Source organism: Trachemys scripta, chromosome 5, assembly GCF_013100865.1.
Source record: "Trachemys scripta elegans isolate TJP31775 chromosome 5, CAS_Tse_1.0, whole genome shotgun sequence".
NCBI lineage: Eukaryota > Metazoa > Chordata > Testudines > Emydidae > Trachemys > Trachemys scripta.
The window spans coordinates 105750163-105766700 of NC_048302.1; the positions used below are offsets into that span (position 1 = coordinate 105750163).

At 42.3% G+C, this 16538-nt stretch overlaps 1 protein-coding gene across 1 annotated transcript in view; it reads left to right on the plus strand.

Annotated features, from left to right (window-relative positions):
- Window positions 1-414: 414 nt before the first annotated feature.
- Window positions 415-16538, plus strand: part of PPARGC1A (PPARG coactivator 1 alpha) — a 496095-nt gene continuing 479971 nt past the window's right edge. The window contains exon 1 of the mRNA XM_034770965.1: window positions 415-744. Within this exon, the coding sequence (XP_034626856.1) occupies window positions 658-744 (87 nt within the window). The 5' untranslated portion in view covers window positions 415-657. The remainder of the gene's footprint in view (window positions 745-16538) is intronic.

Here is a 16538-nt window from a genome sequence, read left to right on the forward strand (position 1 = left end):
GAAACTAAAAATGAACTTTTTTGTATTGATTTACATAATCCCGAAGGCGGGGAATAAAATTGGCGGCGTATAATTGTTTCACGCTGCAAACTGACTCAATCAATTGCAGCCACAGGGCACGTTTAAATGCACTTGGGAAGACGATGCCTTTGGTAGGCGCCTGCACCTCAGATCTTGGGGTGGGAGAGAAGCAGGAGCCTCATCCCCACTTCACTTGTCAGTCCTTTTTGTTTTGGTGCAGCAGCAGGTTCTGCAAGCGAGCGCCCTCTGGTTTCCTTGCGCAACCCGCGGTGCCGGGGAGGAAATTGGGGTGGGTGGGGACGGAAAGGTCACCTGGCTCTGGTGCTTTAGTACTAGGGGCTGTAGCCACAGCCTGTCCCCAGCAGCAGCAGTAGCAGCGTCGGAGTGAGCGCGTACACGTGACTCCGGCTTTGGCTCCTCAGTGCCTCTACAAACAGACGCGCACACACACATCCCCTCTCTTCTCCATCCAGTCTCTTCCCCCTCCCTCTCACACACACGCCGTGCGAGCCGCCGCCAGGGCAAAGCTCTAGGCACACGCCGGGGTGGCAGCGCCAGGAGCAGCAGCGATTCAGCCAAGAAGCAAGAGTTTGCAAAGGCTGCTGTGCCTGGCCGAAGAGGCTTTGCACCCGGAGGATGGCTGGCTGCGGGCTGTCAGAAGATGCCTTCTTCTCTTCTTTCTTCTACAACTATACCTCCTCCTGGGAAAACTCCTACAACCAGGTAAGAGGTGGCTAAGCTGCCAAGCGCTCTCCCCTGCACCCACTTTGCGCCACAGGGGACGCCGAGCTGGGGAGGGGGAAGAAGTGGTTTTGCCCTGGCTGTGGGTTTGTATTCAAAGGGGGAGGATGGTGAAAAATGAGAGAGAGAGAGAAGGCGCTTTTGAGACGTGGAATGTGCCTGATCTCCGCTCCCCCCAACCCCTCCTGGGAGGACTGAGGAGGAGAATTAGGAGCGGGTGCTGGCACTGTGTGGAGAGCGGTGCGTTACCCAGAAACAACTCACAACAAGGCAACTCAAGCGAAACCTTCCCAAGTCACCCCTTGGCTGCGCTCTTCCTTTTCCCTTGCGCTGAGGGGTGCGGGGGAGGATGAGAGTATTTGGGGGGGATAACAGTGCTAGCTGCTAAGGTGCTTGGAAGCCCCCCCAAAATGGCTGAATAGGCATCACATGCCCTAATTACTGACCCTGTCTGGATGGGAATAGTCCCGATTATTCCTCTCTGCTTCAGAGCTCCCCACCACCACCACTTAACTTTGATGACTGTGCAATGCAGCCCGTGCATCCCAAAGAACCCCCCAGCAAGTGCCTTGGCAAGGAGGTGCAGGCTGGCAGGGTGCGCGGCGAGCTGAAAAGCAGCGAGGAGGAGGAAGGGTAAAAAAAAAAAAAAATCCCTGTCTGAGGTTGTTAAGAGCTATTCTGGGAGCCTCCCGAATGTCTTCAATTAAATAACGGTTGTCGTCTGCTGCCCCCACTGCCGGCCTGGGGAAAGTCCACGGGCAACGGGCGTGTGGTGGGGAAGGGAACGGGTTTCTTCTGGGCGGCGGTGGGAAAAGTTGAGCCGTGGATGTCCAGGCTCCCCGGGCAGGTGAACTGCAGCACGGAGCGGGCGAGGCAGCAGCGCCCAGTGCCTGCGGCCGGGGAGGGAGGGGAAGCTCTCCCAGCCCGGCCGGCAGGAGGAGGAGGAGGGGAGTGTGTGTGTCAGGTGGCGGAGGGGCTCGGGGGAGGCTCGCCTGCGCGGCTCCCGCCCTGCTGGGGGCAGAGCTGTGCTGAGCTCATGGAAAAACGTGCGGCCCACAGGGCCGGTTTCCAGGAAACTGAGCTCCCCGAACGAGCCGCTGCCGGTTTAAGGTTACCCCCCTCGCAGCCAGGGCTCCAGACACCGCACGCGCCTCGCTGCCTCCGGGAGGTCACAGCCCGGAGAGCCGGCGGCCGGGCTCCTCCTCCAGCGGCCGCCGCAGCCAGCCTGAGCGCCCGGAGCCCGCTGCGCTTGAGCCGCCGAGTGAACAGCGAACTCCCGGGTCTTGGGGTGGGAGCAGATATTTCTCAGCCCCAACTTGGAAGGCACCTGGTTGGGGCTAGACGGGAGCGAGCGTTTGGCCAGCCTGCTCCGGGCATGGGCACGGGGCCGCACTGGGGCGATCCGGGACCAAGGGCGCTTTGCCTATATTGACCCATGGGGGTGGGAGGCTTGTTGAAGGACCGCCGGAGCCCCTCGCCCTGGGCTGTGCTCAGTGAAAGGTAAAGCCTGGCGGCATTGCGTGTCTGTGTGTGCGCGGAGCCACCAGAGCCCCGGGGGATCGGCCGCGTGAGTCACACTGAGCGAGCCCCGTTTGCAAAAGCGCGGGTCTCCGGCAGCGCAGCGCGGCCAACTAGGCAAGGGCAGATAGAGCATGATAAGTTGCTGTGTGATTCCCCACCGACCAACTGCGCCTTTCACTGGCCCTAAAAGGCAGGACCGCCGCTGCGAGTGTGTTTACATAATGCACAGTGTATTGTTTGTTTTCTCCCATTATATATGAATCCACACCATTTAGTGTAATCTAACAAGGGCTTATGCCTGGTTTAAGGCAAGCAGTCAAAGGAAAGCTCCTTGGAAACCAAAGGAGGGGGGGAATTGCTAAGAAGGACGCAGACAATAAAATCAGGTCTAAACCAGTTCATTTAGATAAAGTTAGTTCCACTCTATAGTGAAATGTATTTCCATAAATGGACAGCTGTGTTATATGCTAGATTCTTTTATGCTTTTTTTTAAAGTATGGCCAAACTGCAATGAAAACTAGGAAGAATTACTGACAAATCTATAGTTGCTTTCTTCTAGAGACCAGTGTTGAATTGTATCTAAGGGGAGAACAGAAGATAATGTGGGATGCTGATGATCTATTTTTAGTAGGACTATATAAACTCTAAGATATAGTACACAAACTTGAATTAAATATGCATGATTAGGGAGGGAGTTTAGAAGTAGAAGGTATAATCACTATACAACAGTGAAACAAGAATAGACGGGCACACCAGATTTTCCAAGGGCTAACCCAAGAAGAATTTAAGATACATACTGGTTTTTGTGTTCATGACTCCCTTCTGGTATCATCTTATGAGTCTCATGTTAGCATTTACAACAATCAGATTCACCCAAATGAAAATTAGCAATAGGATTATCACTGCTGATACGTAATCAGAAAATTAATCCAGTATTGCTGAGAATCAGTTTGTATATGTTTTTTAACACTTAAAAAGTAGGCTTGCTCTAAATTTGAGAGCCAGACATATTAATGGTTTTTTTTATCTGAACTGCAGCCAAAAAAGCTTACAAACCATTTCTTCTCACTAAATATAGCAACATTGCTCAAATCTAATTTGTTTTGTTTACTCCACTTCAATTTTTAAAAAAACAAGCCCTCAAACTTTAAAGCATTACAAAGTGCTTATGAAAGGAAGGGTTGACTCTACTGAAAAAATAGCTTTTTATTCCTAAATCAATATGATGCACTCTCAGCATCTAGTACCATGTAAAAGGATCCTTTGTACAATATCAATAGCAGTTTAACCATACCTCACTAAGGAGATTTCTTCCTGGCATCACAAGCCATGTTTTTAATAAAATTAAATGTAATAAAAATAACACTTCTCAGTATAAACAACCAAATGAAGAATAAAGTGAATTCTCCTGTAAACACCATATAAAACCTAGCAGTTTTGACAAAAGAAGTAGGACAATTACTCTATGACTTAAACCTTTGGTTTAGGAGTTTTAATTTTTGAATTTTTGACATACCATTGCAGTTCATCTTTCAGCATTGGCTGTGGAGGGGTGATTTGTTGGTAATGTTCTTAGAAATAACTTTTGTATTTTATATAAAACTGAAAAAACATCACAGGGAAGCCATATCTGGAAAATTTAAATTTGGAGACTGTACCAAGAAATCTATTTTGAACCCAATTCCAAGGCACTCTGCATGAAAATGAAGGTCTGTTGTAGTTATGCTTGCCATATTTTTGCATTATTAAAGAGAACTCTAAAAATAACACCTATGTACTAAAGTTTTTTTTTCCTCTTAATTTTTTAAAGATAATTTAGTGGTATTCAAAGTTTGTACTGCCAACCTTGGAGACTGAAATTCTCTACTTACAGAATGGTACAAGCTTCCCTCTGTGAAGTGAAGGAACCAGTTGTTTAGGTTGATTAATTCTTTGACTTCTCTGAGACTGTCAACAAAGCTGGCAGTTCTGGTGGTGATTTTTATGGACATTTGTCCAATATAAACCAAGTGAGACTAACTGGCTAACTGAAATTCTCTTTTCATCTTATTTAATAATCATGAAAAATTAATCATTACTTCTGCTTACCCCCACCGCTACCAAAAAGGCTATGGGTTTTCTCAGAGCAAAGGTCTAACATGGTGGTGGTGTCCATAATTTCTCCTTCCCCCTCACTGTTGATTAATGTTCTGTGCACTAGTTAGCTGCTGCTGTCCACCCCAGAAGTGGCTGCATTGCAATGGTGTTGAATCTATGTAGTGATGTGAGGTGCTTTAGGTTCCTCTGAAAGGAAAAGAAATATATAAAATGAAAACTATAATTGTGGGCTTAAACCTGGTCTTTCATCTTCAAGAAAATCCCTGTAGTGGAAATATAAAACTGTGATGTTTTGAGGGAGTACTCTCCCTTCTATGCTATCTCATCATGCAGGCATTGATTCCCGTTGGAACTCTAAGCGGTATTCTTGTTAACTAGCTCCCCCCTCCTTCCTCTTTGTACTATTTTTAAACATGGTAATATTTTATATAAACACTTCTACTGAAAGCAGTCAGTGGAAGTAGGTAAGTAGTTGAAAGCTTGAGCTGAGAGCTGTTTTTGTGGCTTGGCTCTGTGTGTGTTTCTGAATATGGAATAGCCAAGGAAAAAACAATCCAGTGAGAGCATTTTGTCAATACTTCCTGGGTGTTGGACTGAATTTAATACTTTGCTTTATGCATTTTCTCCTTCCTATGTTAAAAGTAACTCCAATGGCTCAGCTTGTGTTTTGGCCCATAGTCAAGTCATACCTTTGATTCAGCTGTGCTTTCAGGATTTCTAGCCTTTTTGGTCTGATCCCCAGACTTTAGACTTTCTGCTGTTTTAAAAAATTCTGTGTAAGTATTTATGCATACTGCCAATATGTACTATATGTGTATATGAGGTAACCAAGTGTTGAGTGAGATGCTGTACAGATTTCCTCAGATTGCCCTGCCAACAATGTGTCTTAGGTTTTTGTGGACTGGGAATTTTTATTATGAAAAAAGACTGTGCATTGTGGTAAATTTTGTGTTTTACCCCCGCCCCCCTCCAGAAATCTGTAAAACACTGGATTGATACTATCATTTATTTTCAGTTGTAATCGAAGCAAAATTTGTACCAATGTTTCTGGAGATTAAAAAGACAATGTCTAATAGATTAGATCCAAAGTTTAGGTTATATTCAACTTTCTTTATTAAGCAAAAAACCTAATCTGTTACTAACAGAGATGAGCTTTGTGATGTTTAAAAAAATTTAAAAAGTGTAAATCTTGGATTTAAAGATTTTCCTGTGTCTTTTGCAATTTAAGTGGCACTATGTTCACAGTACATCAGAACCAAAAAGTGAAACAAAGTAAAACTGAAAGTGAAACTGACAAGACACTCTTCCCTTGAATAAACTAAATAGTATAAAAAGTAAATAAATAGCATACTTGATTAAATGTAATTTGGATTTTAAAATCTTTCACTTTGAATAATTTAAGGTGTCCTTAGTATCACAGTTGAGGGATTTTTTTTTTTTTTTTTTTTTAATGAATTTTTCAGGTACTAAACAAATATAAGATTTTTACAGTTCCACACAAAAATATTTTTTAAAATTTGTAATCAGTAGTAACTGTTGATTTTAAAATTTATTTGCTAGGTTTGTCAAATAAAATGATTGGCCAGTTTTCAAAATAAAAATCATTTTATTATTTACTAAACCCATCTGCATCCTGGATGCAGGAAGTGGGTTCCTGATGCCAGTTTTATCTGGCAAATAAATGTGATTTAAACTGGGTGCATACCATTTCCTCATGTCCCTGAGCAAAACAGCAAAATAATGGTACAGTAGAGCAAAATAATGTAAGTTTAAAACACATGCACAAAAGGGACAAGATGTTGTTTTAGAATATTGGTTTAGAACAGAAGATTTAGCTACAGTTTGCAAGGTACAGTTATGTTCCTGATAAATGAATGCATTTCAGAGGTTCACACCTTAGATTGTGGTCTTCAAAAATACCATTGCATAAAGGAGGAAAAAATGCCTGTAGTTACAGCAGCAATGCATTCTTTAGGAAGAGGGCAAGAGTTCTTAGCTGGTCACTCGTTTGTATGGTCTACGCAGAAATGTAAAAGTGCAGGGTTTGCATTGGAATGAGAATGGGGTCATCCACCCTTTGTACTCATCATCAGGGAAGCAGAACCTTCTTCCAGAGAGACCATAGGAAATCAATGAGTACACTTCGCTAGTGTAGAGATAAATGTGTATTGCAGAAGGGTATTAAATATAAAAGGGCAACAGTAAAATGATTTACTACATGAGTCAGTGTGACTTTGGGTGGGCGGGGGCGGCACCTGAGATGATTTTCATTTTTTGAGACAATTGTATCTTAATATTTCTTTTTATACAGATATCCAAAAAATGAGCTGATAAATAAACCCTTCTGCAGGAATTAGAACTACGTACTTCAAGCTTTGAGATCCTCATTTATAGATGGAGTCTTACTGAGAAATGAAACAGAGGGTCCTGTGGCACCTTTGAGACTAACAGACTGTTAGTCTCAAAGGTGCCACAGGACCCACTGTTGCTTTTTACAGATTCAGACTAACACGGCTACCCCTTTGATACTTTACTGAGAAATGTGTACACATTTTTGAAAATATTACCTGATCTTTATCATTTAGATTATAGTAATCTGACCTGATTTATCAAAAGCTAATGGGTTTTGTAATATTTTTTTCCTGAGGCAGTGTGGATGCCTGAGATTGGGTTAGTCTCGCTATGACCAGAAGGTATCACTGAGGGATACCAGCACAACGGACGTACATAGCAGAAAACCTGACATACATTTAGGTGTAGAGGGTAAATGAAATGTGGAAAAGCAGGTGCACATTTTTAATGTCTTTTTTTGGTTCCATCTTATGCTTCTCTTTGCTTTGTGAGCAAATCTCTTCATAGGTTTGAAATGTAGTGCTGTAAAATTGCTGAAAAGGAAGGGAAAATAATACTTTTAAAGTGCTCTGTACCTAAGGATCCCAGTGCTATGTATAAACATTAATTAAGTTTCAGGGGCATATTGTTGAGGTGAGTAAGTATTATTATCTCCATTTTATAGATGAAACTGAAGTGCAGGCAGATTAAGGGCAATATTTTCGAAAAGTGGACACTGGTTTTGGGTGCCTAACTTGAGACACTGGGTCTTATTTTTGGAGGAGATGCTGAGTATTTGTGGCTCCATTTGAAGTCACTGGGAGCTGCAGGTGATCAGCATGTCTGAAAATCCCACTCCATATGCTGCAGTTTAGGCACCTGTAGACCCTTGAAAACTTGAGCCTAAGTGTCTTGTGCAAGTGCATATATGGGAAATCTGTTGGAGAACCAAGAATAGAAACAAAGTCTCCTGACTTGCAGTCCTGGGCTTTAATCATAAGACCTCCATTCGCTCCCAAAACAGTCTGGTTCATGTCAGCATGAAGAGAAGAGGTTCATTTCATCACCTGTCATATAGCGTGAATATGTTTTGAAATGTTGGTATTTTTACACACACACAAATTCTCCAGTTTTAATTAAATTATTCTTGCAAATAATGAGTTCCAATGTTAACAATGAATGATTAAGGTTCTGTTCTTCCATTTACAGCATACATTAGTATTTTGTTTTCCAGTACAGCTTTTGAATTAAGAATTATAATATATAATTTGCAGCAAATGGATGTTATCAGCTTTTTGGATGAGAACAACCACATAAACTTGTGCAAATGATAAAAATGGAATCAATTACTTCTCAGATAGAAGTAGTTTACAAATCTCCACATACAAAGTGGCAGTAGTAGCTGGTTATTGTAACAAATAATTAGTTTTTTAAAAAACAATGTTTATTGAATTCCATTGACAATTTAGTAATTGTTCACAGGAGGCTGTGACCCTCCCCCTCTCAATACACATCTATACATAATATCTGCATTTTGTAAACTGCAGTTTGCCTCAGTGTTACAAGCTGATTGCATAGTTGTTTACCCATATAACCCTTTAAAAAAATGGAAATATTGAGCTGCACTTTGCACAGATGCTAATTATCAGCAAGCTGCATGATGCATTAAAGTCGGTACACAAGGATTCATACTCTTCAGGAGGTAGGAATGAAGTGTGTGTGTACTATGGGCCTGATCCAAACTCCATTGAAGCTGATAGGAGATTCTTCATTGGCTTCAATGGGCTTTATATCAGGCCCTATATGCAGCAGGGATGGGGAAGAGGAGAGGAGAAGATCAACACAAGAGAATACACCGTTGAACTGGTGGATGCTGTCATGGCAATATGTACTGTATGCCTCCTACTAACAACCTTCCTTTTGTGGAACAGTCCTTATTATATTGTGCTTATTTTGGTTTGGGTCTCACAATGAAGTGCTATTTCCTTTGTCAATTGCTAAATCCTGTTCTTGTCTGTTTATACATTTGAGTGGTTAATTCTTGGCAAAAGATCAATTCATTGGCCAAAATAAACTTACTTTTCCTCAGAAACCCTCACCACTCCCACCCATTCTGTATCACTTGTGACAAAAACACCCGTCCATGTCATGTAGGACCATAACCTGAGGATCATAGCTGGCTGGAAGGGACCATGAGAGTTCATCTAGTCCAGCCCCTGGTGCTGAGGCAGGACCAAATATAGCTAGATCATCCCTGAAGGTGTTTGTCTAACCTGTTCTTAAAATCTTCCAGTGATGGAGATTCCACAACCTCCCTTGGTAGTTTTTCCTAATATTTAACCTAAATCTCCCTTACTACAATTTAAGCCAATTAATTCTTGTACCAGCTTCATTGGACGTGGAGAACAGTTGATCACCATCCTCCTTATAAGAGCCCTTAACGTATTAGAAGACTACAACAGGTGTCCCACGCCCCCTTAGTCTTCTTTTCTCAAGACTAAACAAAATCAGTAGTTTTAACATTTCCTTGTAGGTCAGGTTTTCTATACCCTTTATCATTTTTTGTTTGTTTGTTCTCCTCTGGACTCTTTCCAATTTGTCCACATCTTTCCTAAAGTATGGTGCTCAAAACGCATTACTCCATCTGAGGCCTGACCAATGCACAGTAGAGCAGGACAATTATCTACTGTGTCTTACATGCAACGTTTCTGTTCGTGTACCCCAGAATGGTATTAACCTCTCTCACAACTGCATCATGTTGTTTGCTTATATTATATTTGTGATCCACTGTAACCCCAAGTTCTTTTTCTGCAGTACTACTGCATAGCCTGTTATTTCTCATTTTGTAAGCATGCATTTGATTTTTTTCTTTCTAAGTGTAATACTATGCACTTGTCTTTATTGAATTTAATCTTGTTGATTTCAGAAATATTCTCTAATTTGTAAAGGTCATATTGAATCCTAACCCTGTCTTCCAAAGTGCTTGAAATCCCTCTCATCTTGGTGTCAACTGCAGATTTTATAATCATACTCTCCACTCCATTATCCAAGTCAACGATGAAAATGTTGAATACACCTCTACCTTGATATAACGCTCTCCTCGGGCGCCAAAAAATCTTACTGCGTTATAGGTGAAACCATGTTATATCGAACTTGCTTTGACCCGCTGGAGTGCGCAGCCCCGCCCCCCCCCCGGAGCACTGCTTTACCGCGTTATATCCAAATTCGTGTTATATCGGGTCGCGTTATATCTGGGTAGAGGTGTAGTACTGTTATTCAGGGGTTTCAGAACCCAAAACTGTGGTAACTTAACCTGTTTTCTTCAGGAGGTGTCAGGAATAAATCAATGGGGACACAGCTTCTCCATCTGATAAATGATTGGTACAAACAAGTGTGCTTTAACCCACAGCTCCTTCTTTGAGCCTCAAGCACACGCGCGCGCGCGCACACACACACACATATATGCAATGGCAATAGTTGTAGAGCACCCCAAGCATAATTACCCAAAGTCTGAGATAGTTTTGAGTGGGCAACTACTGGGCTTCCAGGGAGCCCCCCTTCTGTCCAGCTGCTGGGGAGCGGATGTTAGTCTCTGCTCAAAGAAAAGCTGCTACAAACTGCTCCAAGATGTACTCTTTTACTTAAACTTCTATAGCTAGCTCAAACAAAGCACATAACTCATAGTGTTTCCTCGTGGGTCACCATAGTAACCCCTAGTGGGTCACCAGTTCCCCTAGCTTCAGCAAATTGCTCGTTATCTCTTATCAGCAAAGCATTTCTAGTCATAACAACAATAAAACTTGTATGTCAGGGGCACTCAGGTCCAAGATCAGCTATCCACACACTCCCTTTCATTCTCATGGTCCATTAATTCTCTTTCCTATCCTCCCATTCTGATTAGCAAAACTGCACTCGTGCAGCTGTTTGGTCTTGCCTAGGAGAGCCCTAACAATTTTTCCTAACTATGTGGTATTTGGTTTTCAGCTAATAGTGGCCGGATATGCAAAATGGCCTCAGTTCAGTCAAATTCAGTTCTCTTGTTACACTACCGGACCCAGGAGAGACCCCTTTGGCCCCACCAGGTAATGTTTTCCCATTTTGACAGTGAGCCATTAATAACTACTGTTTGAGTACAGTCTTTCAACCAATTATGCATTCACCTTACAGTAGTATCATCTAGATCATGTTTCCCTAGTTTGCTTATGAGAATTTCATGTGGGACATCAAAAGCCTTACTAAAATCAAGATATATCATGTCTACAGCTTCCCCCCATCTGCTATGCCAGTAACTCTGTCAAAGAAGGAAATTAGATTGGTTTGGCATGATTTGTTCTTGACAAATCCACGTTGGCTATTACTTATTAGCCCATTATTGTCTAGGTGCTTACAAACTGAATGTTTAACAATTTGTTCTGGTATTTTTCCAGGTATCAGAGTTAAGCTGACTGGTCTACAATTCTCCGGGCCCTCTTTGTTGCCCTTTTTAAAGATGGATACTATGTTTGCTCTTCTCCAGTCTCACCTTTCCTCCATTAGTTTTTGAAGATAATGGCTAATGTTTCCAAGACTGATTCAGCTAGTTCCTTAAATCTCCTAGGGTGAATTTTGTCAGGCCCGGCTGACTTGAATACCTCCAACTTTCTTTCCCTATTCTGGATTGTGTTCCTTGTTAATATTAATTAAACTTTTTAGTGAAGACTGAAGCAAAATAGACATTAAACACCTCAGCCTTCGTGATGTCATCTGTTGCTAGCTTTCCTTCCCCACTAAATAGAGACCGATACTTTACTTCATCTGTCTCATTTTTATCTTCAGTTCCTTCCTTGCCACATATCTCTTGGCACTTCTTTCTCCTCAACATTCTAATATCTGGACTTTCTTTCTGACTATTTGAAACTATTGCCAGGCCCGCATTATTTCTCATCTTGATTTCTCCATCTTCCTCCTTTCTGGTTTCCCTGACATCCACCTCACACATTCATCTAGCTGATATAAATACAGCTGCTAAGATAACTTTCCTGTCTTACTGATTTGTCTGTCCGTCCCCCCCCCTTTTTTTTTTAAATCCATCCTCTGAGTCCTTCTCTAGTGCATCAAGTTTAAACTTCTTATCTTTCTATTTGAGCCCTTGTACAATTTGGCCTCTCTGTTTCTAGAGCCTCGTTTCTTGCTATGCCACCACACCTTCCATTCTGATAGTGATGCCAGACTTGATGTCCTTTTTGATTGCTTTTCTCAGAGCTTGTCTATACTTACCGGGGGATTGACAAGCAGTGATCGATGCATCGGCAGTCGATTTAGTGGGTCTTCACTAGACCCGCTAAATGGACCACAGATCGCTTTTTCTTCGACTCCTGTACTCCACCGGATCAAGAAGAGTAGGGGGAGTCAACAGGAGAGCATCTCCTGTCAACATCGTGTAGTGTGGACCCTGCGGTAAGTAGACCTAAGCTATGTTGATTTTAGTCATGCTATTCACGTAACTCAAATTGCTTAGTTTAGATCGAATTTCCCCTGTAGTGTAGACAAGGCCTCAGAGCCATCTGGGTGCTCTTTCTGCACTTTACCCTATGCTAAGATACTCTTCCTGAGTTGGTCCACACGGCTAATAACCTCTTTTCAAGACTTTTTTTCTACATGATGATTACAACAAATGAGTCAGTACATTTTTGCTTATTTTTTTTACATTTTTAAGAAACCATGGAGCAAACTAGATATGGATCAGCTATCACCTTAACTAAAACTTATATATGTTGCATCTCAGTACCAAACCCATCATCTGTTGTTTGCCATTGTAGATTATTATAGGGAGGCCCTTTTTTTTTTTTAACTTTACTCCTGGGGGAATTCTGTGCCGCTGCATGCATGCAGAATTCACGTCCCCTTCAGATTTATTTGCTTGTCTGCAGAAAAATGACTTTCTGGTGGGGAAGCAAAGGGAAGCTGGAAGAGCATGTGGGCATGGCATTTTGGGTGTCTGGAGCAGCTGGCAGAGAGGTAAATCACAGCGAGGCTGGGGACACGCCTGCTGGTGGCTCCTACCCTGTGCTGGGCTCAGCTGCTAGTCTCGGCTGGGCTGTGGTTGGGGGAGGATGGGACTTCTTCTCTTTGCAAGAAGTGGCCGGGGCTGGGACAGACCCACCTCCAGAAATCACTCACTTCCTGCCCCCATCGCTCCTCAGCTGTGGGGAGAGGTCAGTGTATGGGGAGTTTTTCCACTGTGTGCTCAAAGCCTGTGCATCCGGAACCCTCCCACCGAGCCCACAACCCACCCCACCCCTGCCGAGCCCCTCCCACTATATCTAAACCCCCACCTGTGCATCCAGACCTCCTGCACTCGAACTCCCAACCTGATGAGCCCGATCCCCTCCCTTGCACTTGAAACATCCCAGTGAGCCCCTTGCACCTGGACCCCCACTTCCCTTGTACCCAGATACCCCCATGGACCCCCACTTCTCTTGCACCCAGATACCCCCACTGAACCTTTTCCCCCACACCTGGAACCCCCCCAACAAACCTCTGCATCCAGATCCTCCCTCCCCTCCCATTTCCCCCATACCCATACCTGTACCTTCCACCAAGCCGCCATACCCAGGTTTCCCTACATAGAACTCTTGCCCCACACCTGGATCCCCCCAAACTAAGCCCCTCCACACTTGGATCCTGCCGGGCTGAGCCTGCTTACCCCACACCTAGATTGGGAGCCAAGGCTAGGTGTGTGTACGAGATTCTGTCCCTCTCGCTTGCTATTTTGGTGCACCTGGCATGAAGGGGCAGGGCTGGCCCATGTGCTTTGTGAGGGTTGGGTGCAGCCTCACCATCAAGTCCGTGTACGGGAGTGGAGGAGGTCTGCAGGGTGATCTCTCACCCCCGTGCAGCCAGTGGCCTGTGCTCCCCACTGCCATGCTGGAGCCTCTGTTTACTTACTGACAAATAAAATATGCAAAATTTAAATTTTTTTGGCATAGAATTTTTAGTTTTTTGGCACAGAATTCCCTCAGGAATATACTGTATATGAATGTACAGCCTCTAGCAAACTGAGCTTGCTTCTCTATTACAGATAAACAATAATCCTTTCCTTAAAAAGACTAAAGTTACCTTCCTTTCCCTCACTTTCCCCCCTACATATTCCCTAAATCGGAGCTGCTCCATTTAAAAAAAAAATACTAAATAAGATTTTAAGAAAGTGACAAAATGGGAATAGTGAAACATACAATCCAAGGTGCTGTGTTTAAACTTAAAGCCCTAAGTGGTTTGGGGCCTGGTTACCCAGTAGATGGCTGCATGGCGTTCTGAGAGAGGCAGATTACCATGACAGGACTCCATCTTGAGCTATGTAAATAGCTGTGTTGGGTGTGAAGGTCTCTCAGATGGCATTTGCTTTTCTCCTTCGTCTGTAAAGTCTGGATTTTTAAATCTTCTGGACACACTGCAGGGCCCATCTTTCTTCCTTGTTTTTGGGGTGAAAGTTTATATAATGATACCAATGGGGTTGTAATGTTAATTGTTGTTAGGACACCCAGAGTTCAGGCTGGACACCTGTTGAATTATTTTTACATTTTCTGTTGCTGAAGGGATAGTTGGCTAATATTACATAAGCCTATACATTGCTTCGTAGATGCACAGAGTGGGTCCCTGCTCTAAAGAATTTGCAAACTCAGAAAAATAAGAGACCCATGAAACTCAACCCAAAGACAGAAATAAATACTGTACATTTTTTAAAAAGCTTCAAACAAGAAGTTATAGCATTAAGTGATATATGCTAAATGTTGACTGTACATTCATACTCTTTCATTATATCTCACTCTTACTTCTCTTTGCACTTTGTTTACTTAGGTCCTGATCCAGTAAACCACTTAGCCATGTGCTTTAGAGTAAACACTTGAGTACTGCCAATGAAGTCAGTAGAATTGCACGCACGTTTAAAATTGAGCAGGTGTTGAAGTGATGTGCTGGATTCGGCTTTTAGATGATTGGATCTTCAGGACCGGGATCTTGTCTCCTCAAAGGAATTAAGGCACCTACCTACCATGGGAGTGCTAGGCTGGGAGTTAAGTGCCTAAACACCTTTGAGGAGTTGTGCCTAACACACAACCAGTATTGTATAAATCATTGTAATATTATAGCAAAGACTTGATTACAGTCTATAATTACCTACATGGGGAACAATAATGGGCTCTTCAGTCTTACAGAAAAAAGCATAATGTGATCCAGCGGGTGGAAGTTGAAGCGAGACAAGTTCAAACTGGAAATAAGACATAGATTTTTTTAACCATGATAGTAATTAACCATTGGAACAATTTACCAAGGGTTGTGGTAGATTTTCCATCTCTGACCATTTTTAAATCAAGATTGCATGTTTCTCTAAAAGAATACGCTCTAAGAATTACCTGGGGTATGTTCCATGGCCTATGCCAGAGGTTCCCAAAGTGGGCGATACCGCCCCCTGGGGGGCGCTGGAACGATCCAGGGGGGCAGTAGTAGCCTCGGGTGCAATTGGGGGGCGTTGAATAAAAATAAGGGGGCGGTGGAAGCATAAAGAAAGAATATAAGAAAATTTTGAAAAACCGTTCGTACATGTTTCATCTATTGTGTAACATAGAGTTAAAGTTGTAGTGATTACTTTATTTTCCAAATAAATTCACAAATTATAACCGATCAGGTGTCAAGTCCGCCAACAGCTCTTAACAAGCAAGTGTTGGCAGGCGAGCGTGTCGCGCATTGTTGGGAAGTCCAGCATGCATCGGCAGGAATATGTGCGTGTAATGACTTGTTTACAATACGATACTATAAAGAGGCGACATGTATGAAATCTAATTTAGATTGTTTCTTAATTGTGTAAAAAGCAGTTAACAATAGTGCAATAAGTATTTAAAATTTTTTATTCATATTCAATACCTTCGATCTTTACGGATTACGGATCACATACAAAGCAAATTGTATTATTGTTGTTTCAATAAAACAGCAATTTACACGTGAGTATTTTTATACATTTTCTTACATATCTACCGTACGTTTCTGTGTCTCTAGTGCTTACTAATAATAAAATCGTAGCAGACTTGTGTCGGTACAGTACTATTTGAAGTGTACAGTCAATATATTTGTCATATTTTTTATTACAATATTAACGAAAACGGGAATGAAATCGTAAAAAAACTATTAACTATTAACATTTATTTCTATCTATCGAATCATCTGTTAATTGGTAAATAAGGCGTGTGTTAATAAGGAACAATTATTTAAATAAGGGCAAACTAAATTAAAACTATTAACTGATTGTTAATTGCATATTGATTATTTTTTAATTAATTATTTCTTGATAAATTTAGTTTGATATTTGACAATTTAATATCAAATACATATATCTAATGCTGAGCAAAGAACAAAACCCAGTTTATTAGTTTCATTAGTATTTTAGTTTGGTTGTCTTTTGCCATCTTACGCAAAAACCACTGTATACCTGATGTCGTGGACGATATTCTAATAACACATCTTTCTTTACTATATTGTAGGACGTAGGTAGAAATATAGATACATAAAAGAACACAAATTTGTCACTGCATCTTTCTGTTTGTTCGCTTAAAGAAGGTAGATTTCCAGGGGGGTGCTGAGTAATTTTTTTTTTCTGAAAAGGGGGGCGCTGAGTAATTTTTTTTCTGAAAAGGGGGCGGTAGGCCAAATAAGTTTGGGAACCTCTGGCCTATGCTATACAGGAGATCAGACAAGATGATCACAATGGTCCCTTCTGGTCTTGGAACCTATGACAATAAGCTCAAAAAAGTGTGGAGAAAACAGTGAGGCGATCAAGAAATCGTAGCCTAGATCAC